Source organism: Podarcis liolepis, assembly GCF_965112155.1.
Source record: "Podarcis liolepis genome assembly, chromosome: 14".
Taxonomy (NCBI): domain Eukaryota; kingdom Metazoa; phylum Chordata; class Lepidosauria; order Squamata; family Lacertidae; genus Podarcis; species Podarcis liolepis.
Window position 1 is genome coordinate 48,667,290 of NC_139569.1, and position 26,725 is coordinate 48,694,014.

Consider the following 26,725-nt stretch of genomic DNA (forward strand, 5'->3'; position numbering starts at 1 on the left):
CATACACATACATGCATGCACACGAGCCTCTAACCCACAAACACGTTTCAATAAAGCACAAATATTTTGATAATCACACCATAGCACTGTACTGAGATAAAGTTTTACAGGCCTGGATGAAGCACTTGCAGATACAGCAGCAGTATGATTTGGGGCATGTTTAACTGAGACCCCCCCTTTTTGAGCCACATCAATAAAATGAGATCTACTAAGAAGCACAGGACATGGGTGGCACTGTGGGTAATACCACAGTGCCTAGGACTTGCCGATCATATGGTCGGCAGTTCGAATCCCCGCGGCGGGGTGAGCTCCCGTCTTTCGGTCCCAGCTCCTGCCCACCTAGCAGTTCAAAAGCACTCTTAAGTGCAAGTAGATAAATAGGTACCACTTTATAGTGGGAAGGTAAACGGCATTCTGTGTGCCGCTCTGGTGCAGGATCGCCAGAGCAGCAATGTCACACTGGCCACGTGACCCGGAAGTGTCTGCGGACAGCGCCGGCTCCTGGCCTCTAGAGTGAGATGAGCGCACAACCCTAGAGTCTGACAAGACTAGCCCGTACGGGCAGGGGTACCTTTACCTTTACTAAGAAGCACAGCCTGCTTCTGGCAGTGAAATGTAGGAAGGCACATCAGAATTGACTGCCCTTCAATTCTGAGAAAGAGCTCAACTTCCAGGGTGATTTCATCAGGTCTATTTATTAATGCATTTCAAGTTTTAAAAAAAACCTTACATTTGTTTGCACAATACTTTATTTTATTTTTGCAACTTTTTAGTAAAAATTTCCAAAGTGAACCAAAAAAAAAAAAAAGGATACTGTATAAAACACAGTGGACATTAAACTGACAGTAGTATTAGATTGCAATTTGCCTTGATAATCTTGTTTTAATTTACCACATCTTAACTTGTAGTGGAGAGTTCAGTGCACTTTTCTCTTTGCAGAAAACATGAAACTTAGACCCAAAATAAAACAGGGTAGCCAGCTCTCTGCCAGGCACCCTAGCCACAGGAGAACATTACAAGCAAGGAATTTACATGTTCCAAGATCTACCACACTCAAGAAGTTACTATGAACTCTTGCAGAACAAAAGTCACCATTTTAGAAATGCAAACCTAGCTTCCAGCCTTTGCACAGTCTGAAGAACAGAACAAGAACAGAACCACCCCAAAATGTATTTTAAAATGGTTTAAAAGCAACTACAGATTTCTAACTAGTTAAGATCCTTCAGAATTATTTATAGTCTATTGGTCTGGGGGTTTCATGTACAAAATTTGTCTCTAAACCATGTACAAAAAAGCTGTATTTTGAAAAAAGTCACCACATACTGTACAAGTTTTACAAGGAAGAGATTTCATTATATTCTTTTAACATTTTTGGCCTTGCTGGCTTGCTTCACATTATGAGAATGTGTGTGTAAACTGTATACTCTTGGAAAACAAAACAAAACCCTGGCCAACCCCTTAATAAAATTTGCTTCCCAAGCAAAGCCAGAAATATTTTTACAGCCATTTGTTCCCTAATTAGCTTGGTGCTTTTGGAAAAACAGAAGCAGCGTATCACAAGCTTGAATAATGCCCTCTTCCATTTCCTGCATAGCAGTTAAGCATATTATGACATTGCTTTTGTTTCTACTTTGTTTTAAAATGCCAATTATTTACACTCATAATAAAAACTTTGGGCCATTGTGCTGTTGAGCTTCCGGAGTCCTTTAAGCGCCTTTTGTGGACATTCCCCAGCCTACACAATTAAAACACAACTACAGCAGACTCTGCGGCAGTTACTTTTGTTTAGTGGTTATCCTTAAGAACAGTATCATGCTGAAGAATTACCAAAATACTTAAACAAAAAAATTAAACAACTTTTCATCTCTCCCATATCTGTCAGAACTGGGAACCTAATTACCACATATTAAGACTATCAGAGCATATCAAAGAAAAGTCAGTTGCAATCTTCTGAGGAAAAATAGAACACACTTGTCTTTCTACCAAAGCATGAAAAAAGAAGTCGATCATTTAACAGGCAAAGATTTTTTTTTCTTCCTTTTTTTGGAAAATACTTATGCTGAGCTCTCAGAAATCATATATTTTACATAAAAATTAATGATGGGAACATTCTGGCATGTGCTATCCCCAGGACAGCAGCGGCACAATGCGAGAGAGAAAGCACAATCCAGAGGGGACATTTCCTCCACAAGCCCCCTTTGGATCAGAGCAGAGCTTCGTTCATTTTAGTGGGGCTTGTGCAGGATGAGAAATCTGGGTTTTGCATCCAGAGTGAATGTTAGCAGTAATTCTGACCATAATATAGATACATTTAAAAAAGGATTCGATCCGATTCACAATTCCTGCATAAAGCATTACAGAATCCAGACTTTTATACACCTTCAACCTCTGTTATCCTGAGTATGTCAATTAAACAGTAATTTCTTCATTAAGAGCGTAAAAGGTTTATAATACAAAGAAACATCCATATTGCAATTCTCTTGTTTTACAATTGCACACAGAAGTACAGGTGTACATGAGAAATACAATGTCTGCATATAACATTTTATGTACATTGGCAAAGTAATGTCTCCAATGTCTAGCTTCCTAGCCTCAACAGTTGAAAAATATATGCTTTAATTCATGTGAAGAGGAGTTTCACAAGAGCCATGTTTGCCTCCAAGTGAAGAAAAGGCAACAACGAAGAGCACAGGGAGGAGAAGGTCGAAATCATGGTGCTGAAGGCGGTTAAAAATCTGCTTCAAGATCAGCCGCTTCTCTTTTGGGGCAGGGAAATGCGAGCATTGAACATCTCCACATCTTGCCTTTTTTTCTTCTGCTTTTTAGTTGAAAGTTAGACCAGGGACAATGACTTAATATAGGTTTTCTTTGGAGTGAAATTTTCCCACTGTAGGCACTAGGAAGAACCAAGGCAAAAAACAGCACTTAACGTCTCATGTGTCCCATCTGATAACTCTCCCGGGGCCTCTGGCGTGGAGGAGGCTGAGCTGTTTGGGGCGGTCTCCTTCGCTTCAAAGTGCCTGCAGAAAAAAGCATAGTTTAAAAAAACATATTGCCTGTTTAGAGACCAGTCAAAACCTAAGGCTTAATGTGCTATATGCAAATGTGCAAGGCCTTTGATTGCCTATCTAAGGTAAGAACAAAGATGCCAAGCACAGAGTACTCAAGATCAGTTCTCCCTCTTCCTGCAAAACATCGGGGGGGGGGGTACATTAAACAAAGGAAAAGCAAAACAGTGGTTGAGACAACCATTTTATGCAACTGCAAAGGCCTGTCAGCGTAAAGTACCGTATTTTTCGCTCTATAAGACGCACCAGACCACAAGTCGCACCTAGTTTTTGGAGGAGGAAAACAAGAAAAAAAATATTCTGAATCTCAGAAGCCAGAACAGCAAGACGGATCGCTGCACAGTGAAAGCAGCCATCCTTTTTGCTGTTCTGGCTTCTGGGATAGCTGCGCAGCCTGCATTCGCTCCATAAGACGCACACACATTTCCCCTTACTTTTTAGGAGGGAAAAAGTGAGTCTTATAGAGCAAAAAATACGGTAAGTTGCCAGGTGAAGCCTGAAAGTCAAAATGCCTGCTCAGTTTCTGCTGGTGGAGTGCTCCACAGCATGGGACTGGTGGTGACACAAAAAGTCTGATCTCTAGGCTGAGGCCAGTCAGGCCCCTGCAACACAGAGGACAACAGCTCTCCTCTGGATGTTCTCCGTGATTGGGCTGAAATACAACAGCTCAGGCAGTCCTTAAAGCATCCTGAGTTTTGTTTATCAACACAAGAACCTTGAACCTGGCCCTGTAGCACATGGGCAACCAGTACAGAAGTTTTAGCAGAGGTGCCAGCTTTCTGCCCTCATCAGTAGTCTAGCTGCTGCATTCTGTCCTAGCTTCTCCTATGTGAACAAGGCCCACACAGAGCACATTGCAGTAATCCATTCTCAATGTTAGCAACACATGGGCTATCAGATACAGCTGTTGTACCAGACTAAACAGGTAACAGCCACCTAGGTCATTTGCACTTCCAATAACATAAGCTTCATACCTACTCCTTTAGAGGCAGTACAAGCCCATTAGTGTGAAGGAGTTAAGGATACCACCCATTATACTAAGTCCACAAAGATTTGACAGCTGAAGGGACAACTGACTTTTAAGCCTCTGAGTATCCAATAGGGCAGCACCTTCTCATAGGTTTTCCTCTTCTATATACAAGAGCATTTTGAGGAAACACAGCCCTGCCCTTTCATAGTGCAACTGCTACAAGGTGCCAGTGACATTTTCCATTATACAGAAGAGGTTACACAGAATTTACAGAAGTCACAACATGAAGGTGCTTACCTGGGAGAGGTTTAGGTGGTGGCAGCTTTGGGTTGCTGCTTGGGGTATGAACACTGCATATCTTAATGAAACCGGCCATAAACATGATCAGCGCAATCCCCATAAGCAGGACAGCCCACCAGTATATCTGAAATATTGTGACAGAACACAAAAGACTATTTTTAAGATAGATGTGCATGTAAAACCCTACTGCATCTTAAAATCAGTGCAAAGAGATAGCTTTATTCCTCAAATGCCACCAGAGGTCTCTATGAATGAGATTCTAGGACCCCTGAGAGCCCCCATGGAGTTGGGGAGAGGCCCATGGATCCCAGCCTTAGCTGCTGGCTCCTCAGCTGCAGCCCACCTGCCTTACTCTATGGTCCACCAGAAGGGGGTCTGGTGGTGGCAGCAGAGGGCATGCAGACCCCAGCAATGAAAGGAGAGTAGGTGGCTTGTTTTGACTATTATCAAGTAAAGCTGAACGAAGCAGCATCGTTGAGGGCCTGTCAACCACCTACTGTTTGGTTAAACCTTTTATAAAAGCATACCTGGGAGTGGTTTAGATGGTTATAAAAGCAGTTACAGCACTAAAGGAAAAATCAAATGGGTAAAGTTCTCAGGAGGGAGGCAAATGAATGCAGAAACCAGTTCAACTACCCAAACCTGGACAGGTCATCTGCTTTCTCGGGACAGGCACTTGCCCTCCTCACACCTCCCCCACCCCAGCACTAGAAACAAGGCTGAAGTTGGACGATTCACAAATTGCAAAGCAAAAGCCATTTAACCATTAGCAAATCTAATTATTGTGTTGAAGTTTCTCCACTACATTCTCTGGCTTTAATTCAATTTGAATTTGCAGGTTAAAATCAAGAGTAGTCATCCATATATTAATGCAATCATTTTCCAAAAAAGTAAACTGACTTGAGTCTAGAAAAGTGAATTTTCCCAGGACTGATATAGAGAATAAAAGGTTAAGCTCCATCTTGGAAACTGCCCAAACTCCATAGGAAAAACTAGACAATACCGCACTAATAGAATTACTAAAGGAGAAGAGATTGGAACAGGACACTGGTGGGTTGTGACAATGGCAGCTGCATTTCGCTGGGGACAGTAGCATTTGAGAGAGAAAAAGACAGAACACAGGACAAGAGCAGGAAAAACAAATAAGAGACGAGTGACATCTCACTTTTTATATATTATAGAAGTGAATCTCCTGTGGGCAGGCAGGGTGGGAATTGGGGTGGGGGAAAAGGTCCCATTCTCTGTCCTGTAATCTGTGTCACAAAGGGCACTCATCATATGCAAATCTCCTGAGAGCAGAGGGCTGGCCACAGGTGCTATTCTGACCTGGCATTTGGGAACTATGTTAATCATTTTGGCTAAGTGATACATCAGTGATGAAAGGAGGCAGAGACCTTCTTTCCATGCCCAGGTACACAGTACATATTTGTATGGCAAAATATTTAAACCTCAGCCCCAAGTTGCATGTTAGAGCTAACAATGTGCCCTGTACCTGAAAATGCTGAAGATAAAACTGGAACAGGACAACATTTTATTGAACTTTTTAAAAACAGTGACCAAACATAAAATTTGTTAAGAGAAGAAAAGATGGATACTGCACCAGCAGTTAGATTGGCCAGATTCAGAGTAAGGTGGCAAAAGGAAGCTGAAATGGCTGCACTTTTGGCAGTGTATAAGGAACCATTTACAACTGAGACATATACAGCAGCTATAGATTTGGAAATCAGAGGGCACCAAAGAATTCTACCAACTACCATTTACTGCACACAAAACTGAGAGCTGCTAAGGAAGAGCTGACTGCACGACCTGCCTCCCATGAGGTCTCATTAGAAGTAGTACAGATATGGAGGCTGACTGGTCACCAGACGAAACAGAACGTGTCTGACAATCACAATTCAGCAGGAATAAAGGAATGCAGTGGCATCCAGGCCTGAACAAGCCACCAACCATGGTAAGACAATGGCAGAGCTTCTCTAATGTAATGAGGTGAGAATCAGCCCCTCAAGAGACCAGATTTAAAGGACATGGGCATGGGCTTAGCTGGGGGGTGCAGCTGCCCCACATATCAATAAAAATACTTAACTGGGGTTCTGCTTCCTCCAACAAAAGCCTGCCCCCCTTAACAAAAATCCTGGCTACGCCCATGGACACGGGCAATGGTCACTGTTTGGAAAATGTGCTAGGTCAAAAACATATTACTGCAATAAACCTAGCTACTGAGTGTGTGTATGAAAATTTCTTATCTGGCAATTCCCATTCTTTTCCATTCCTAAACAACCCTGAAAATGTTTCATTATAACATAACATTTCCTGTTCTCCTGGTGAATAAAGGGAAAATGTGAAATGAAACACAGTAATATCCAGAGGAAGAACTGTGAGAGAGACACTGAGTTGGCCAGCAGGTAATGGCTTTTCCCACCTGCTTTGCCCCACCCTCCAGCCCTAGATTTTATAAGAGAGCTGTTTCCAAACTCTGAGGAGAGACTCTGTTTCCATCATAGGGTGGCTGGTTTCACCAGTGTGGCCCATGTCTGGCCTGAAGAACTGTCAGAAGGTATTTGTTATGCACATGTGTACAGTGGTACCTCGGGTTAAGTACTTAATTCGTTCCGGAGGTCCGTACTTAACCTGAAACTGTTCTTAACCTGAAGCACCACTTTAGTTAATGGGGCCTCCTGCTGCTGCCACGCCGCTGAAGCACAATTTCTGTTCTTATCCTGAAGCAAAGTTCTTAACCTGAAGCACTATTTCTGGATTAGCGGAGTCTGTAAACTGAAGCGTATGTAACCTGAAGCATATGTAACCTGAGGTACCACTGTATTTCAATGCGCTAAACAGAGTGAAAGAATATGATTCATGGGGGTGCAGTATGAATTTAACAGAGCTTAGTGTATTTTTGGCTGCTTTTTTGTTCATGTTGTTAATACTGTTTTATAGATTATACATGCTGTATTGATTTGTTAATCATATGACTTTTGCTTTAATTACAGTGCAGCTTGTTTTTTAGTTGCTGTTTTGTTAATAGTGTTTTATAGATTGTAATTATTATATTGATGATTTTTTAGTTATTTCATTTGATTCATGCTGTATTTGTGATGTTCTATTATGCTCTACCATGTTACTATTATTTATTGTTTGCAAGCTGCTTTGGGATTCATTTGAATGAAAAGCAGCATAGAAATATAAACATCAAAATCTATTTTTCCTGGCACTCAGCCAATACAGATGCACACAAATCAGTGAAGCTGCCTGCCTATTGGATCTTTATCTCACCCTTCCTCTAAGAAGCACAGGGTTATGCAGTTTCCCTCATGTCAACCCCCACTGTACTAAGACTAATCATGCCTTGCCTAAGGTCACCTAGTAAGCTTCATGGCCAAGCAAGAATCTAAGCCAGCTCTTCCTGGACCAAGTCCAATGTTCTAGCCACATAGCACACTGTCTTCTAAAGCCTGGAAAGTGCACAACAGCCTTTTTCACCTCTTGTCATACCCAAAGCTGGCAACAAGCTTTATCTATTTGTGTCTAAATATATCTATCTAAATATATCTATCTATTTGTGTCATAATATAATATAATATAATATAATATAATATAATATAATATAATATAATATAATATAATATAATATAATATAATATAATATAATATAATAATATAATATAATATAATATAATATAATATAATATAATATAATATAATATAATATAATATAATATAATATAATATAATATAATATAATATAATATAATATAATATAATATAATATAATATACAGGGAACCTTTGGTTCTCCAGATGTAACTGAACTACCTATATGTCCCATCAGCCCCAGCAACCATGGCCAATGTTACACATACACAAATTCTGAAAACTAGAAATTACAAGAGCTCACGAGTAGAGCTTCTAGCAATTCTTAATGGCTTTTCGTCATCCTCCCACCCCACTTTATTCAACAGTGTACTACCACTCTGCTTCATTAGAAAAAGGATACAACTTTCTTAAAGCAGAATCTGTATGATTGCAGGAGAATTTTACCATTATCCATATTGAGGGCGGGGGGGGGGGGGAGAACCTGACTCCTAGTGGTGCATCAATAAAACTGCTAGCATGCTACCCTTCGGGTAAATATTTACAGATCAGCAAAGCAGATGCTACAATGGCTCTGAAGAAAATGAACTACTGCTCTTGTAAAAGCACTACTCATCAAAGTAGCATTGTAGAATTGTGGCAATCAAAGAGGTTTTTCTTTGGAGGTGGGAATTAATTCAAATTCAAAACAACTGAAAATGGCAAGCTTTACCACAGTTTACAACATAGTATTAGAGATTTCTTATGTTTAAAAACTTACAACGATCCATTCTGCAATGTTTTCATACAGCTCTGGATTAAAAATGGCCTTCTTTAACCTGGCTAAGGGGCCGTCAGCATCTACCAATCGACACCTCATGAACACATCACAGTAACCTTTAAAATCATTGCAGGGTGACCCAGGCTGCAGGGTAATAGTTTTGTGATCGAAGAAGTTCTTCCATTTAGCAGATCCTGTACTTGCACAGGAGTCTGGAAGCACTGGATAAAGCAAAAAACATTTTAAGAACAGATGTTATTTTTAGGAAGAGCAATACAACAAAATGCATCACAAGCAACAGCCTGCCCGCAATTACATGTGTATTGAAAGAACGTAAGAAGTACAGGACAGCAATCATTACTTAAATCAGGGGTAGGAAATTGATCCATGGGTCATTTTGACAGGTGGGTGGGGCCACACAACTGCCAATCACTTGTTGTGTTATGATTCTTCCTTTGCCGCCCCACTTCAAATTCAAGCCAGGATTGCAAAGCAAGAAATCTGTGGATGAATGGAAATGCTCCAAGAGTGGGTTGCCATTTCTCATATCATGGGTTAAGATCTTGCTGCCTTTTACAAAGAGCAGGCAGAGGCTTATTGGTTATCTCAGTGCTAAGCACTACAGCATTAAAGACCAGATATAAGCTTATCTCGGTACAAGTACTGATGCACTTAGCACTAAGATCTGAGGTCCCTTGTCATCACTTACTGCCAAGATCAGAGATAACAGATCTTTACGCCTGACATCACAGGTCACTGGGTAACTGATAGATGGATCCAGTTTGCCCGAAAGGCCTCATGGGTCAAATTCAGAGGTCTGGTGAGCATAATTAGGTTGGTGGGCTGGAGGTTCCTCCTGCCCTCAGGTTAAATGGATAGTCTTCATGAGATTGAAGTGTTACAACCAGGACTGAGCCAAGACATTTTGGTGGTTGAAAGAGAAAAGAGAGGAACACCATTTGAACTAGTAGAATAGCACACAATGCACTGGGATGGTTTCTCACATGAGTAATTTCATTTCCTGCTGCAAAGGAGCAGAGATTTTTTAAATAAAGAAAGCTTGTGCACAATGACACGGGTGGCGCTGTGGGTAAAACCTCAGCGCCTAAGACTTGCCGATTGCATGGTCGGCGGTTCGAATCCCCGCTGCGGGGTGAGCTCCCGTCGTTCGGTCCCAGCTCCTGCCCACCTAGCAGTTCGAAAGCACCCTTAAGTGCAAGTAGATAAATAGGTACCGCTTTCTAGCGGGAAGGTAAACGGCGTTTCCGTGTGCTGCGCTGGTGCTGGCTCACCAGAGCAGCTTTGTCACGCTGGCCACGTGACCCGGAAGTGTCTGCGGACAGCGCTGGCCCCCGGCCTCTTAAGCGAGATGGGCGCGCAACCCCAGAGTCAGACACGACTGGCAGGGGTACCTTTACCTTTAACTTGTGCACAAAATAAGCCATGCTTGGACCCTGACAGGATGGAGGTATTGTCGGTGAGGGGCTTCCATGTCAGAGATGTTGGTCAATTGCCTGTTCAGCTGCACAGTCTGGGGATGAATCTGGATCCCACTCCGTCACTGGACTCCCAGGGAGCCTCAATGGCTAGAAGTGCTTTTACCAGGACCTCTCAGTTGATTGTGTCCTCACACTTGGCTGTCCTTAATGGCACACAAGATCCACCTCTTGAGGCAATCATCTTTCTTCATGGTAAGGTTCTCTGAATAACTCTGCAAACTTTTCCTCAGCTTCAGTTTTATTAAATAAAAGTATCTGAAATTCTAGTATCAAAATCCAAGCTTACACTATTTATGTTTTAATGTGAAGAGAACTTACTTTTCTCCATGCAGCATACATGGCATAATTCTTTATCATCCTTTGCATCTGTACTAGCACATGTACATTCTTCTAAACCATACTTCTCACAGATAGAACCAGCACATTGCTAGAGAAGAAAAGATACAGTTATTTCCCATACATGCTTTACATTCCAGAAAACTTAAGGTAACAACAACAACAACAACAACAACAACAACAACAACAACAACAATTTATTATTTATACCCCGCCCATCTGGCTGGGCTTCCCCAGCCACTCTGGGCGGCTTCCAAAAAAATATTAAAATACTATAATACATCAAACATTAAAAGCTTCCCTAAACAGGGCTGCCTTCAGATGTCTTCTAAAAGTCTGGTAGTTGTTGTTCTCTTTGACATCTGGTGGGAGGGTGTTCCACAGGACGGGTGCCACTACTGAGAAGGCCCTCTGCCTGGTTCCCTGTAACTTGGCTTTCTCGCAGTGAGGGAACCGCCAGAAGGCCCTCAGTGCTGGACCTCAGTGTCCGGGTAGAACGATGGGGGTGGAGACGCTCCTTCATTCATCATTTGTACAGGAAGAACCACCACCACCATATATTGTGAACTTTTTTCGGTACAGAGAGTAATACCTTTCCCACTCTGGAAATAATAAAACTGGATGCAGCAGCTGGTGGCACTTGATATAGACTGGGCAGAATACAAGGCCTGACAATGCAAAGCTTCAGAATGCCATTTCCTAAACACTAAGAAACTTCACAGGTTCTCCACTTGTTACCCAATAAAGGAAATGCTTTATTCCAGCTGGGAGAAATATACAATCATCCTGGGCCAGCAGCATGTAAGCTGAAATTGATTCCTTAGCTTTTCTGTAACATCTCTAGAAGACTTACTCCATTTATGCAAACTTGTGTATTTCTGTTGCAGTCCGTCAAGTTAGGCTTTGGTGCAGATGTTGGACAGAAAGAAGTGTTGCCATTGCACCTCCCTTCTTCCGCACACTCAGAATCATTTCGGCACTTTGCTCCAAATACCCTGAATGTACAAGATGGTGTACAACAGGGACCTTGACTGGGGCTGTAAAAGAGAGGGAAATACTCAGTTGTCACTTCTTAACAGGTACCTCCTGTCACCTTATTCAGCCCACACATACCCTTTCGTTATTTAGCTGGAAGGATTAACTTTAGCTTTGGTTCTACAGCCCATCACCAATATAGATCAAAACTTTAACCGATAAGCTTGCTCTTAAAAAGGTGCCTCCTATCACTGTTTAATCCCTATGACTGTGGGTATAACAGGGTTGTTTAAAGTCTCACTGATAGTTTTTAGCTGAATTCAAAAGCTTAAATCAGTAGTAAAAAGAACAAGGCACTGAAAAGAATATGTGGGTCTCCCTTTCACGTGTAACACACTCAGCCCCACTTGTGGCACTTCCTTCAGTTTCAAATAATTTATTAGCTGCCTTTCAAGTGTTCAAGGCAACAAATAAATAAAATATATTCAACAAAAGCAAAACAGAGGTAACAACATCAATAGGAGCAAACAGCCTAGTCAGCTGAATCAAAGGCCAAACAGAAGGGATGTGTTCTATACCACTGGCAGGAGGAAAACAGAAAATTGGAATTTGGAACTCAAAAGCAGAGCCAGAAAAGAGGACTAAAGCTAGCATGATCGACAATATAAAAAGACATGGACTTTGTCACCACCGGTGTTCTTTAAAAAAACCTCATATACTACTGAAAAGCCTCAAATAGTGACTCTATTCACATGTATCAGGGCAATTAAAATTATTCAACCCCAATGCAAATCAGGTTTATTATCAAAATGTACAGACTTTCAGCTGTTTGCAATGAGCAAATCAAACAAAAGCGATTGAAATAGCTCAACACAACAGATGCTTCAATTGGTTTCCCCAAATTCAGCTGAAATTGCAACTTATATTGGCTTCTTCAGTCTCACTATTATTCAACCCCTTCAGGGCAAGTATCTTTAGTACTTAGGTAGCAGCCTTTTGCTGCTATGACCTTCTGCAAAAGAGATGCATAGCCAAACAGCAGTTTCTGGCAGAATTCCTGAGGAATCTTAGCCCATTCCTCAGGAGCAATGGCCTCCAGTTCAGTAATACTCTTGGATTTGCATGCTGCAACCGCCTTCTTCAAATCCCACCAGAGATTTTCTATGAGGTTCAAGTCAGGTAACTGTGATGGCCACTGTAGAATTTTCCAGGACTTCTGCAATCAAACCTTGGTGGAATCTGAAGTATGCTTGGGATCACTGTCCAGTGACGTCCAAGCTTCAGCTTCCTCACAGATGGCACGATGTTTCCTCCTAGGATTTCCTGATACTTCAGTGAATCCATCCTGCCTTCCACACACTGCAAGTTTTGAGTGCCAGAGGATGCAAAGCAGCCCCAGAGCATCACTGAGCCACCACCATGCTTCACTGTAGGCAGTGTTCTTCTCAGCATATGCTTCATTCTTCCTCCTCCAGATATAGCGCTGATCCATGGGGCCAAAAAATTCCAATTTTGTTTCATTGCTCTACAGAACAGAATCCCAAAACTTCTGTGACTTATTTATATGATTTTGAGCATACTGGATCTGACTTTGTAGTGGTGTACGTCTTGGGAGTTCTGGGATGGAAACCTTCTGCATTTAGTACGTGCCTTACTGTGCTCACTAAAACCTCAGTGCCTGCTGCCACCAAGTCTTGCTGCAGCTCTTTTGCAGTCACTCAAGATTTTTTCCCAGCCTGCCTTCTCAGAAATCTGGTTGGTGCCACAGATAGCTTTTCCCCCCTGCCCCATCCAGGTAATGTAACCATTGTTCCTTTAACTTTGAGCTTGCAAACTATGTTCCCAACTATGTGCCTCTAGGAACATTCAGTGCCTTCTTTTTGTATCCTGCTCCTTGTTTGTGAAGGCCGATGATCTCTTCACTTACCTTCTTGGACCATTCTCTTGACTTACAGTATTTTTCGCACCATAGGACGCAGTTTTTCCGTCTTAAAAACTAAGGGGGAAAGTCTGGGCGTCCTATGGAGCGAATGCAGGGGGGGAGGCAGGCAGGAAAAGCCCCCAAGAGCCACACACAAGCTTCGCGTGGCTCTTGCGGGCTTTTCCCCAGGAGGGAGAAGGGACTGACGCGGCCAGTCAGTCCCTTCTCCCTCCTCTAGAAAAGCCTTGCACAATCTCTCCAGCCGTGGGAGGCTGCGCAAGGCTAAAGAAGCCAACTTTTTAAAAATCTCTCTATCTCTACCTCTTTTTCTTTTTTCGTCCTTTCTCCACCCTCTTATTTTCCTCTGGATCAGTGTTTTTATCTAGATTAACGTTTTAGTTTGGAGGGGGGAATATTATAAAAAAGGAAACTTTTCCCGTTGTGCAAGGCTAAAGATGCTGCTCAAGGCTAAAGAGGAAGCGCGCAGCCTGTCCGTGGCTCTTTGGGGCTGGGGGGGAATAATATTTTTTTCCTTGATTTCCCCCTCTAAAAACTAGGTGTGTCCTGTGGTCTGGTGCGTCCAATAGAGCGAAAAATATGGTACGTTGTATTTCTAACATGCAGCCAAATTTGATGCTCAGCAAACCCCTAGGCCCATGGGTTTTCAACCTTTTGGAGTCCATGGCTCCCTTGACCAACTACATTCTTTCTGTGACACCTCCTCTCCTTGGGAGTCCTCCAGGCGGCAGCCGCCACCCCTGGTCTCTGAACCCCCTCCCCCCCAAAGAGAGGTGCATCCACATCCCACCCACAGGGACCTGGAAATATGCCCCCAGTCTTAGCAGCCCGACAGAGACTGGCCAAAGATGAACATGAGGCCAGCACCTTACTCACCTTAGGAGGCAGCAATGGGTGCCAATGAGCCTGCACGGCATAAAGGCTCCATATCAGTGCTGGGCATTCAGTTCCCAGGCAGGCCTTGCACACAGCAAGCATCATGAGACAACACCTGTTGTATTTGTGCTGTTGTGAGGGATTCTATTCAGGGAGTTGGGTAATAGTGAGACTGGAGAAGCCAGTATGCCAGCTGAATTTGGGGAAGCATCCACTGTATTGAGCTATTTCAATTGCGCCTGTTTGATCTGCTCACTGCAAACAGCTGAAAGTCTTTAATTTTGATAATAAACACAATTTGAAATGGGGGTTGAATAATTTCAATTGCCACTGTAAACTGTGGTTTACAGATACTTATTGGCAAAATGTTCAGGGGCAGCAATAGTCAAGCAGTTGGATAGTGAAAACCAAGTTGGACATCAATACCTGCACTGCTGGCCTGGTTTTAGTTTGCACTTCTTGTCTTCTGGTTGGTTTGCATCATAGCAACAGTCATCTTTACACTGGTCACTGTAACCACAATCACACTGCTCTCCTTGCTCCACCAATCCATTCCCACAGATAGGTTGACCAGATTCTGAAAAGCAGGAAGATCTTGAGAACACTTTGTCCCTTAAACATATATTGTGAGATATTTAGAGAAACACTGGAGGTCACAGTGACTAACTGAACCAAAACAAAAGGGAAATTCCTTTTAAATAACCAGAGCAGGTATGGGAAACATTTCCCAGAACGCTTCTAATGAGTGTGTTGCAGGAGGCAGGTATCAGCTTGCTCTGACTTTCGGGGGGGGGGGGGAGTACCAAGTTGCATTTTTTGTTGTTGCTTAAAATGTTCTATTTACTCAAAACATGTGGATATTGCTCTCCATCCAGTAGATTCCAAGATAGTGAACAAATATAATGATTTTATTGATAAAAGTATTTCTATGCTGCAATATAAGAGCCATATATGCCTATGTAAACTAAAAATAACTGTACGAAAAAATTCTTAAAATGACTAGTCAGTTAAAAAAATATCCTTTGAACAGCCACATAGGCCTGTGAGATGAAAAAATATTTAAGTGATGCCTGCAAATCAAAAGGAATGCTTGCTGAATCTCTGCTGGAACTTTAAATTGTAACTTTAGCAATAATATTTGGCAACAGCTAAACCATAGGCTAAGGCACTGCATGCATTTATATGCCTGGGAATACAGAAACGTAACCAGGAGTAAAAAGGTTGCCACTTAATGGTGTGGTGCATTTCTTTGTGAAAAGATGCTTTGCAATCAGGACACCAACAACACAAAAACCCTCTCCTTTGTTGTGACACAGTGCACATCTGTTAAGAAGGGCCCTTGAAGAAGAGCTCCAAGCAGATCTCAAAACATGGCTAGGTTGAGACAGGCATTTGAGTCTTTAAAGGTAAATGCCAGCACCCTGAACAGGACCCAGAAAAATAGCATCTGTGTGAGCTAGGGGGTGGGACACACTTGTGAACAAGCAGAGCTGTAGTTTACTGGTGACAAGCAAGGTTCTTGCTTGCTTGGCTTTCTTTTTTATCTATTGGAGGGACAACTGGCCAGTCAAAATTTCAAAAATGACATAATTGGGGAGTCTTGAGACTGTCTAGATTTCATACTGATACCCTATTCCCATATCACCCTCCCCCCAAAAAACATGGATGAATTATCGACCTACCAACAAAACAATTATTTCTCTTTTTTTCAAGAACTTGACTGATATTCCGAACGCTACAGATAGAGAATTTGTTGTTGTTAAGTTTGTCCCCAGATGTTGCTCTTGCATACATGATGTAATTGCCATTTTCTTTCTGTCCCAAGTTTTTAGACTCTCCTGGAGTGCATTCTGTTCCAGAATCATGCTGAAAGAGAGATAATTCTCGGTTTAATTTTCTGTTGTCTTAAAGGCAGCTTTACAGTAATAGTGTTAGTGGAGGAGTGAATGTTCCCAGGATAAGAGGCAGGCAGGGTTAGGGAGAAATGATATTTGCAGCTAGTTTTCCTGGAATTAATGTGAAAACTTTTCATAGAACATTCACCAACCAGCACACATAAGCAATATTATATTTTTGTTACATTCGATAGATTGTTTCTATCCATTAATATGTTTATCCATTAATAACCAATATGTTATCCCCTTATCTGCACAATATGAACAGTCTGAGCACCAACTGAAGTAAAATTTAGACTTAAAACTGCAACAAACCATTCTAGCAATAGATAAAACCAATGGCTTCAAGTTACAAGAAAGGAGATTCCAACCAAACATTTGGAAAAACTTTCTGGCAGTAAGAGCTATTTGACAGTGGAACATTCTCCCTTTGGAAGGTTGTGGGCTCTCCTTTCTTGGAAGTTTTTAAGCAGAGGTTGGGTGGCCATCTGTCATGGATGCTTTAGCTGAGATCCCTGCATTGCAGGGGGTTGGGCTAGATGACCCATGGGCACCTTCCAACTCTACCATTCTATGATTCTATGAAAACAAAAAACATTTTAATATTTCAAAGTGCTTTGAGCATCCAAACTCCAAGTTCAGCATAAATTGGCATTGCTAAACCCAACATGTTTTATATCCCAGTGGAAGGTGTTCAGTATCAATACAAGCTAGTCACATAAACCATAAGAGATGTGGTGATTTTTTCTTAAACATTGGCATAAGTGATAAGATTTATATTTAACACTATCAAAAGCCAGGACAAAGAAATGGATTCTCCACATTATGTTAACCAGACTATATATCATTGCTTACATTTTAGCAAGGCGAGTTGCAATAACTGTGTGCACACAAGACTGTGTGTCCGCCTTTGTATTTATACAAACAGCACATTCCACATGGCTATTGCAAACTACTCCTGCCACATCTCATACAATTTCACTGAAGCTTGCAAAGGACATGTTCTTGGAAAGCAGAGTTCAGTCCTTGTTAACATCTATCTTGCAGAAGCTTGCTAGCACATGTGACCCTGCAGGCTGTGAAAAACAAGGCCAAACTGTATAGGAACAAGCCAGTATTCTTTCAACTATGCCATAGCAAAGGCTCTAAAATGTCATTTCTCAGAGAGAGAGAGAGAGAGAGAGAGAGAGAGAGAGAGAGAAGCATTTGCTCTGTTGCACATGGTCATAAGTGCACTGTGAAAGTATGATAATTCCTGATTGCCCAAATTAAAGAGTCAAGGCTTGGATGCAACAAATTGTTAACTTGAGAGAAGCACAACTCACATCAGTTCTATTTACACAAAACGGGAAGCGAGGATTTCAGCACAACTCTTGAGTACCCCTTATCTGCTGTAGAAGCAGGGCCAGATAGGAATGCAGCTGTAACACTCATACTTACTGGAGAACCAAAGTTATGTCCAACTTCATGTGCAAAGGTGATATGAGAGACCTTAGGAGGGACGTGGGAACCATAATTCTGTACTGTGATGATGCCAGTATTTAAGGATTTCTTTTTGCCGTCAGAATAAAGCTTGCTCTTTTCACATATACCACCAGAGCTCCCTGCAGTTAAAATTAAGCAAAAACATTTTAAAAGGGGATTATTCTAGATTCACTAGAAAGCTATGAATACATATTCCAGCTAAGAAAATGCCACAATAGAGCTTTTCTCGCCATTACTTTTGTTATCAAAACATCTCACCCTATATTCTGGCATAATTAGCAAGGAGCAACTGTAACAAAGCTCTTTGTGCAGACAAATAGTGAATGACAGGCAGATTTATTGGCCACGTTTAATCCCCTGCAAAGCATTCCCTTCCATCAGAAGTTCAAATTTCTGGCACATTCCACACTTTACTTAAGTGGACATTTCATTGCTTAGGGTTAAGTGAGGAACTGTTTTAGTTTATGTAATTTTACTACTCCACCTCCAGTATCATTTGGAATAATCTCCAACACAGAACTTCTGCCACAGAACAACAAACTGACACAGTGAGCTTTTCCTACGAATTGGCTGATTGACCTTAGAGCAGGCTTCCTCAACCTCGGCCCTCCTGATGTTCTGAGACTACAATTCCCATCATCCCTGACCACTGGTCCTGCTAGCTAGGGATCATGGGAGTCGTAGGCCAAAAACATCTGGAGGGCCGAGGTTGAGGAAGCCTGCCTTAGAGAGCGGCTGCTGGTCAGTGTAGGCAAGGCCAAGCTAGATGGGCCAGTGGTCTCATTCAGTGCAAGGCAGCTTTCCATGATCCTATGACCACTTTCCACAATCCTATCATTCCATTCAGGCTCTATTTGAAGTTTTGATTCTTTGCTCCAACATGTATCACTGACCTTCCATTCTGTTGCCAAGTTTGGAAAGGGTCTCACAACTGGGATGGTTCAATCAGTAGAGCATGAGAATCTTAATCTCAGGTTTGTGGGTTCGAGCCCCACATTCCTGCATTGCAGGAAGTTGGACTAGCTGACCCTTGTGGTCCCTAAAATCATAATCTTAGGATTTTAGCAGGACAAGTATTTTGGAGGGGGGACCTACAAACTATGCCTCAGTAAAATATCTAATTTTGGACTGAGGAAAAAAAGTTTTATCTTATACTGGAGAGGACAACCTGCAGCCTTATGTGACCCTTAGCCTTTCATATGGCTTTCAGAGAGAGACGGAGTGGGGCAGAGAGAAAGCTTTACAATCCTGCACTGCCACAAACTTTTCCCACCCTCAGCTGCAACCCCCAATGGCCAACAGTCTATTCTATATGGAGGCCAACATGTACTTGCAGGGGTAGACTATAAATTCTTGAGGTCCTCAAATATGTGCTTCTTTAACTGTGATTCTTCCAAGTGCTACAGTTCAAGTGCTTAAATAGCACACTTTGCTGTTGCAAAGTACTTAGCCTAAGAATATCTGCTTATCTCAGCAAGCAGTATGACTCATTCTTAAGAGTATATTTACAGACCAACTGTTCTTCGGGAAGTTTGGGTTGAAACCACAAAGACAAAAATATCAGTTAGACAAGTCACACCCACTTCTGAGTTACCACAGTTATCCAAAATTGTCTTCCTGAAGATGAAACTACTGATCAACAGGAATTTTAATAGGATGGTGGGATAGGTTGTGACCTGAAAATAACATAAATTGTGCTATGCAGAGGTTAACAGTAGTCTCTCGAAGGTTTTGTTTTGTTTGTTTGTTTTTGAGGAAGGGGCTATGTTACGTCTGCAGAAAAATAATGCAAGAGGTGCCAAAATAACCAGCCGTCTGTGGGCTTTAAAAATGATATTTGCAGAATGAGAAAGTTGATAATTTTCCCTTCTTCTTCTATACATTACTTATTAATGTATATGTTGTTTTTCAGTCAATATTGACTCCCAAAGCAGCTTAAGAAAGGTTATTTTTGCCATCCAAATGCTGTGTAGAGAAATGCCCTCAAGTGTATTCCATGCACCCAAATGCCCTGAAGTGAAACACCCATAAGTCACTTGCATAGTGGTTAGTGAGTTCAAGCCATAATCAGTTCAAAAGACATTCTCCTGTTTAAGGCTTGCTCCCCGAAGGTGACTTGGATAAGTACAAAAAGGAAAATCCTAATGACAATGCCTGAAAAGGACTACAGGATAATGCCTTATGCCAATTATCTAACTCAGTATTGTCTACACACTGACTGGCAGTAAGTCTCCAGTTTCAGACAGGGCCTTTCCCAGCCCTACATAAGAGATGCTGGGATTAACCTGGGATATTCTGCATTCAAAGCAGGAGCTCTGCCCCTGAACTATAGCCTTTCCCTAAGCCCATTGAAACAGAAACAGATCTGCTTTGCCACTTGCTTTTAGGCAGAACCTGGACGTTAATGGTAAACAAGTGAAGTTACCTCTATCCAAAGACCAGACATGAGCAAGGCAACCCGTCTTCTGTCAATGGGCTACAGTTAGCAGTGGGAAAAACAACTTGTAGTCTATCATTCTACTACTGCCTTCTCTTTCCTCTTCCTCTGTATCCCAGAGACTGTTGCAGAATGGACTGGCCACACTTGCCAAAGGTTTGAACTGACTGCTTGCAAAGGGTTTTGGAAATTAGTCCGAGTTTCACATCCTCCTAGCCTTGGACTGTGCTAGATGATCCTTCCACTTTGGTTAACTGCAATGAGGGCAGCTTTAGACACTTAATTGAAAAGCAACTCTTCCCTTTATACTACAGTGGTACCTCTGTTTATTTACTTAAATTTGTTCCATAGGTCGGTTCTTAACCCGAAACCGTTCTTAACCTGAGGCGCGCTTTTGCTAATGGGGCCTCCCACTGCCACCATGTGACTTCCACTCGCATCCCGGGGCAAAATTTGCTACCCGGAACACCTACTTCCGGGTTAGCGGAGCTCGTTACCCAAAGTAAGGAGGATGGTACATAACCAGAGGTTCCACTGTACACAGTTTAAATGGGCACTAATGATACGAAATAGGAGTTGTTCTGGTATTGTCTAGCACAGAATTCCCCAACATAGTGCCCTCCTGGTATTTTGGACTACGACTTTTATCAGCTGCAGCCAGCACTGCCATATGATGCTGAGGCTGATAGGAGTTGTACTCCAAAATGTCTGGAGGTCATCAAGTTAGGAAAAGTTATAACTTTTTTCTGGCTGGTTAAGATTTATTTCAACACTTCAGCTGTAGGGTGGAAGTTAATCTCCTGTGCCTCATATACTTTTGTGGGAGTAAGGAGCATATGACAACTACGTAGTACAAGTGAAAAGAAGTATCACCTCAGGCAGGCAGGCCTGCCAGGTAGCAAGGTATGCTGCCTTTCAGTAACACTAGGAGTTTAAACTAGGCAACACAACCATTTAAGAATGATGGCCATGATGGAACTCTGTGTATAGAGCCAGACCACTGCCACAACACTGACAGGCAGCAGCTCTCCAGGATACAGGTAAATAGATATCCTTGCTAATAGATATCATTTTAACTGGAGATGCCAGACTGGTCTTGATCTTAAGATCTTTAACACACAAGATACCCTCTATACTTCACTCAAGCAACATAAACTATTTTTAATTTTTTTTTACCTGAAGGTGCTCCAACCCAAGCCAAGCCAAGGACACCATCATCAAAATCACGATCAGTGAACACATAGGCTAAACAATAGTCATCATGATTCTGCTCAGAATTGAGTTCCAAAAATTTCTCCACACCAATATTTGGAAACCTGAAGGGATTGGTAGGGTCTTTTTCATCTTGAGTAGTGTTGATCTAAAAGAAAAGGTTCTGTGGTGTCAAATAACTCTTGCTAGCCAAGTAGCAGCTTTTCAAAGATGTAACCTATGCTCACTGTAAGAATCCACACTGCAAAAGACTGATTCACAGATATAATAATATACATTACTCAATCCCACCAGTTTAACATTCAGTGACTCAGAAATGAATTATATGAACAGTACCCGCTGAAAAGCATTCAGAGGGGGAAAGAAAACTCTGTGGTGCTTGATCTGCAAAAGCAGTTCAACACATGCAATTTGTGGCTTGATGTTGCAGTCATTAAGAGGCATGGTATGAGGTGACACAGGACCAGAGAAAAGATGATTTGCCAAGAGCCAAGGAACTGCTTTAATCGCCACCCAAGGACAACAAGTAAATGGTAACAATGTACTAAGTTCAACAGATGTACTCCAATTCCTAGGGGCTAGTAAATTTAAACAAAGAGGAAGCAAAAGCACAGGAGAAATCCCTTGAACTCTAAGGGAAAATGTAATTGGAATCAAAGAACATTTGCAGTTATAGGACAGCTTCAGGGCCTCAATACCATCACCCAATAGTACAGATGGAGTGGCATAAAATTTATATGGGCCAGAAAATGGAGATAAAATATCACACCCAGAATCTGAGTGTCAGAGGGATGAAGGTCAACCAAGCTTAAACTTTAAGAAGGGGTGGAAAAAAATAACATTTGCCTTTTATTGCTCTCAAACCCGTAAGATTTGTTTTTCATGTCATCAAGTCTGAGCGCTATATTATTAATATTCCATTATATAATCTCTCTGAGACAAAGTGACTAGGTCTAAGCCCACCAGCGGGTTCCAAAACTGAGCAGGTATTCAGACCCAAATGTGAAGTCCAAAACTTCTCCACTATACTAGGCAGGGCTTCTTAGTAAAGAATCTAATTTCACCAACTGATTTTCCTTGAGATTTTCAGAATCTTAGTCACCCCTCTATTAGTGGAATTTGGAGGAGAATCTCAATGCTTATGTTAGTCAAAATGGTACCACACACAAGAGGGAAGAACTTCATGCTGCTCTGCGGCTATGGAAGACTGAATGTGTTTGGGGGAGGATGGCAAGCTGCGGGAGGAGGAATGAAATGGGTAACCTGGAAGAGGTATGGCTGGCTGGCATCCTGACCAAAAACATTTCTCTATGCAACGTTTTGTTGCTGGTTTCATTTGTAGCGAAGATTCAAAAGTTGCCTCCACATCTTTTATTCCATTAGTGTAAATAGGGTAGGAATTAACAGTATGTTCACCAGCACTGGACTACTGGAATAAATAATAGGCAACTGAAAACACTTTATTTACCAAAGAAGGATAGAATTTTTTTTATGTATGCCACAACAGCAGCAAGAATACTCATCGCAAAGTATTGGAAGACACAAGATCTACCCACCCTGGAAGAATGGCAGATGAAGGTGATGGACTACCGTATTTTTTGCACCATAACACTCACTTTTTTCCTCCTAGAAAGTAAGGGGAAATGTCTGTGCGTGTTATGGAGGGAATGCCTACGGGTGGCATGCCTACGGATTTTCCTCCTCTAAAAACTACGTGCGTGTTATGGTCAGGTGCGTGTTATAGAGCGAAAAATACGGTATATGGAATTGGCAGAAATGACTGGCAGAATCCGAGACCAGGGAGAAGAGTTGGTGGAAGAAGATTGGAAAAAGTTTAAAGATTATTTACAGAAATATTGTAAAATTAATGAATGCTAGAATGATGCTGGATAGAAACTAAGTGGTCTTTAGCTGTAATGCTATAAGGGAATATGAGAAAATGGCTATTAATAGGTAATAATTTAATTTTACAATATTTTTAAATTTGAAGACAAAGAGAATGAAGAGGGGAGGGATTTGCTGAATTAACAATTTGAACTGGAATACAGAAAAGGGAGGCATGAGGAGGTCCGGGAAATAAGCAAATGAAAAACATGTGATGGAAAGACTGAATTGTTTTTAGCTATTTTTATTTTTTGTATTTTTCTTTTTTTCTTACTATTTTGTAATCTTTTGAAAATCTTAATAAATATCTTATTTAAAAAAATGAAAACACTTTATTTAGCAGGAATGGCTAAGTTAGCTAGAGCTTGCAAGGAACAGAATTCTAAAAATTAAATTACAGAGTACTTACTCTTATTCGTTTCACCATAAAACTGATATTTCGGATTCCTGAGAAATCTGTTGACTGGTAAATTGTGTCAATTGCTTTAACATGGCTGGATATCTAAAACAGAAGAAGGTTAAAGTTCTGTGCATGTAGTTCTCTGAGAGGCAAAATGTCAAGGGAGCTGCCTTAAACCATTGATTCATTTAGTTCATTTACTTCTTTATTTAAAGAAGTATTTATGTACCACCCATGTACAGCAGTTTAAAAAATATTAAAAGCAGTACAAAATAACAGGCTGTTGCTCTGGAGTTCTAATCCTACCTGGAGATGAACCTGGAACCTTTTGTATAATAATAAGCATGTCCTCTACCACATCCCAGAGAAATTTCAGGGTCCACCCCCTGCATGGGCATTTATCGTATGTTCTAGAGATACATAAATACCCATAGTGCACACCCACAAGTAACTATAGGTTCTGTTGCTGACAATGTGCTTTTTATGTGTTGTGCAAAAAGTTGTATACATGACAATTTCCCAGAAAAAAACAATGTAGGCTACATTAAGATGACTTTTTACATAAAGGACATCCTCCTTTCACCTCCTTTAAAAGAAAACTATCACTTGAAGCAATAGCTAAACACTTACCTGCGCAATCACAGCTTCTCTTGTTCCATAATATCTAAAGAATAGGTGGTCTGTCTGAATATAGAGTTGACAAGTGTTTTTTTCAGCTTGTGCAGCTCGTTTTCTTCTTAAAAGCTCTGGGCCATGATTGGTAGATTCTTCTGAAGTTTGCTGCAGCATACAAAGCCAAGGAGCTTAGCAATATAGATAAATAACACTTCTATACAGCCTTCCAGTTCAAAAAATACAGAGACCAACAGCACAATCCTAACCATGACTACTCAGGAGTAAATCCTATTGAATTCAGTGGGGCTCACTCCTGGGTAAGTAGAATTACGATTGCAGCCTCAGTTACAGACAATGGAAAACGTTATGCACTGTAACACAATAGTAACAATCTGCATTAAAAACAGGGGGGCGGGAAATGAGAGAAAATAAGGCCTGTTAAGAACCTTCAAATCAAGCAGGGCTCCAACATGTAGAAGGTAACTGTGGGCAAGTGGTGACTAACAATTTGTATTGGCTGGTAAATTCTGATGCAGTAATATGCAAAGATGTGTTCAACACCGAAGCTTCTATCCTCCATAATGCAAGACTTGGCTGTCCTCTTTAGTGAGAGAGTGGTCTGACACATCTCTGCACTGTCCACAATTACAGTTGCTTGAATCCAGCCACATTTCCCTATTACCATACGTACTGGTACAGTGACTGGGCTCTTAAAAATGTTTGCCTCCAATTAATCTGGCACATGCAAAGTTTATCTAAGGACTAAGAGGAAATAAAATAGCTCATGAGCCAGTTGAATGCATGAATGAAGTTTCAATGAAAAAAGACACATTTCTGCAGCCTGAGGAAATTTTCAGCCAAGTTTTTAGGCCTGCTACTGACAGGTATTTAAAATGTTCTTAAAAGCTGCAATTAACTTTTAATCAAAATCAGAAAACCTAATAAATCAACTTAGCTTAATGGTATCCATGTTCTTGACTGTAAAGCTTCAGGAAATTTAATGTAAACTGCATTATCAGGTAATATGATTCAGATCCAAGTAACAGTTTAACTAGTTTTGTGCCATCAAGGGTTCTTTGAGCTTGTATTTCTCATACAGTCCTCCTATGACATATATCAATTCCTTTTTGAAACTGAAGAGGGAGAGTCAGCAATAATGACATAGTTATCACAAGGCATGATCCTTGGTCATGGCTACAGTAAACAGCTCTTTGGCTTCTGGCTAAAGAGTGCAAGTTCCTTTACAAAGCTATGAGCCTCCTAATATGGAGTAGTGGGGGTCAGGAGTAAATGATTATATTTATATACCTGGTTCATGGGCTCTTCTACACCAGTCATTTGGTACTTTCTCATTCTTTCAAATACGGAATGATCTGCACAGCCACCTTGTGGTCCATATTTATGTGGGTATCCTAGAACACAAACCAAGTGACGAGTTGGATCTTAATTATGAAACTAGTGACAGATCTGCCTAATACTTTGTAAGTTACTATCAAATCTTTTTAGTGAAGACAATCTGCATGCTTTCCTCATAAGCTGTTTTGAACTTCAGATATCCATTTCCCTCCATGTTTAAAACAAATGCATCCTATTTTAAGATTACAGTGATTTCAAAGTAACTAAAAAGGGAAAAAAGAGTTAACTAATGTCAATGAACAGTTTAATAAGGAGTATGTCAGTTTTGACTATGCAGCGTTTAAGAGCTTGCATACTTGAGAGGCACAGAAGAATCAGGTAGTAGGTATGTACAAAGAGGAGCCAACAAAGAGATGTTCATGGTTTGATACCGCATGCTCACAACAAGGCTGCAATTATTTACAAATTGTTTTCTAATGTTAAATAGTGCCTCCAGCTGCAACTTAGTTATTACTGATATGAGCAATAATTAGGCCCAAATGCCACTGCTACCAGCAGGTTGCACAAGTAGAGGACTCATTCACATGTAACACTAACATGGCTTACTATAAATGTGAGTGTGTGTGGATACTGTGCTCCACCTCTGGACCTCCTGTGAGGTTAAGGCATGGTTTCGCTTTAAAATGTTATCCATTTTTTTTGGCTTGTGGTTTGTCTCCCTATGGACAAGACCATGAGCTGTAAACTCTAAAGCAGACTTTGGTTACAAGCTCATGGTTTGTAGAGGAAGCTAATAAAGGAATTTAAACAAACCAAAGGATATGTATCAGGCGATACAGGTGGCCTCACAAAAATCTCATCTGACAAAGGCCAAGGTAAAGGGGGTGTCTTCAGCAAACAACGAAAACCCATTATGCCCCCTCCTGGGCTGCCACCCGCTCCCCATGATTCTTGAGGGCAATGAAAGTGCCAAGTAGGCCCTCTCTGCACATATTAACATCTGACAGGATCCGTAAAGAAAGAGGTTGTTATTCAGATATTTGGGGCCTGAGTACTTTAGCGCTTTATGGCAGCATCTTGAACTGGGCTCAGAAACTAACTGGCAACCAATACAGCTGTTTCAAAACA

General features: G+C 41.3%; 1 protein-coding gene and 1 long non-coding RNA gene across 2 annotated transcripts in view; one reads left to right on the forward strand and one right to left on the reverse strand.

Annotated features, from left to right (window-relative positions):
- Positions 1-676: 676 nt before the first annotated feature.
- The window catches only part of ADAM10 (ADAM metallopeptidase domain 10), a 53,644-nt gene continuing 27,595 nt past the window's right edge, over positions 677-26,725 (reverse strand). Inside the window, exons 5-16 of the mRNA XM_083475711.1 lie at positions 25,550-25,653; positions 24,257-24,406; positions 23,636-23,728; positions 21,307-21,490; positions 17,649-17,812; positions 15,996-16,179; positions 14,740-14,890; positions 11,377-11,560; positions 10,506-10,614; positions 8,689-8,909; positions 4,336-4,462; positions 677-3,020 (exon numbers count right to left, since the gene is read on the reverse strand). Of these exons, the coding sequence (XP_083331837.1) occupies positions 2,926-3,020; positions 4,336-4,462; positions 8,689-8,909; positions 10,506-10,614; positions 11,377-11,560; positions 14,740-14,890; positions 15,996-16,179; positions 17,649-17,812; positions 21,307-21,490; positions 23,636-23,728; positions 24,257-24,406; positions 25,550-25,653 (1,766 nt within the window). The 3' untranslated portion in view covers positions 677-2,925. The remainder of the gene's footprint in view (positions 3,021-4,335; positions 4,463-8,688; positions 8,910-10,505; positions 10,615-11,376; positions 11,561-14,739; positions 14,891-15,995; positions 16,180-17,648; positions 17,813-21,306; positions 21,491-23,635; positions 23,729-24,256; positions 24,407-25,549; positions 25,654-26,725) is intronic.
- LOC310693702 lies at positions 3,029-4,417 on the forward strand. Its single transcript, XR_014519345.1, has 2 exons — positions 3,029-3,289; positions 3,551-4,417. It is a non-coding gene; the product is annotated as an uncharacterized lncRNA (long non-coding RNA).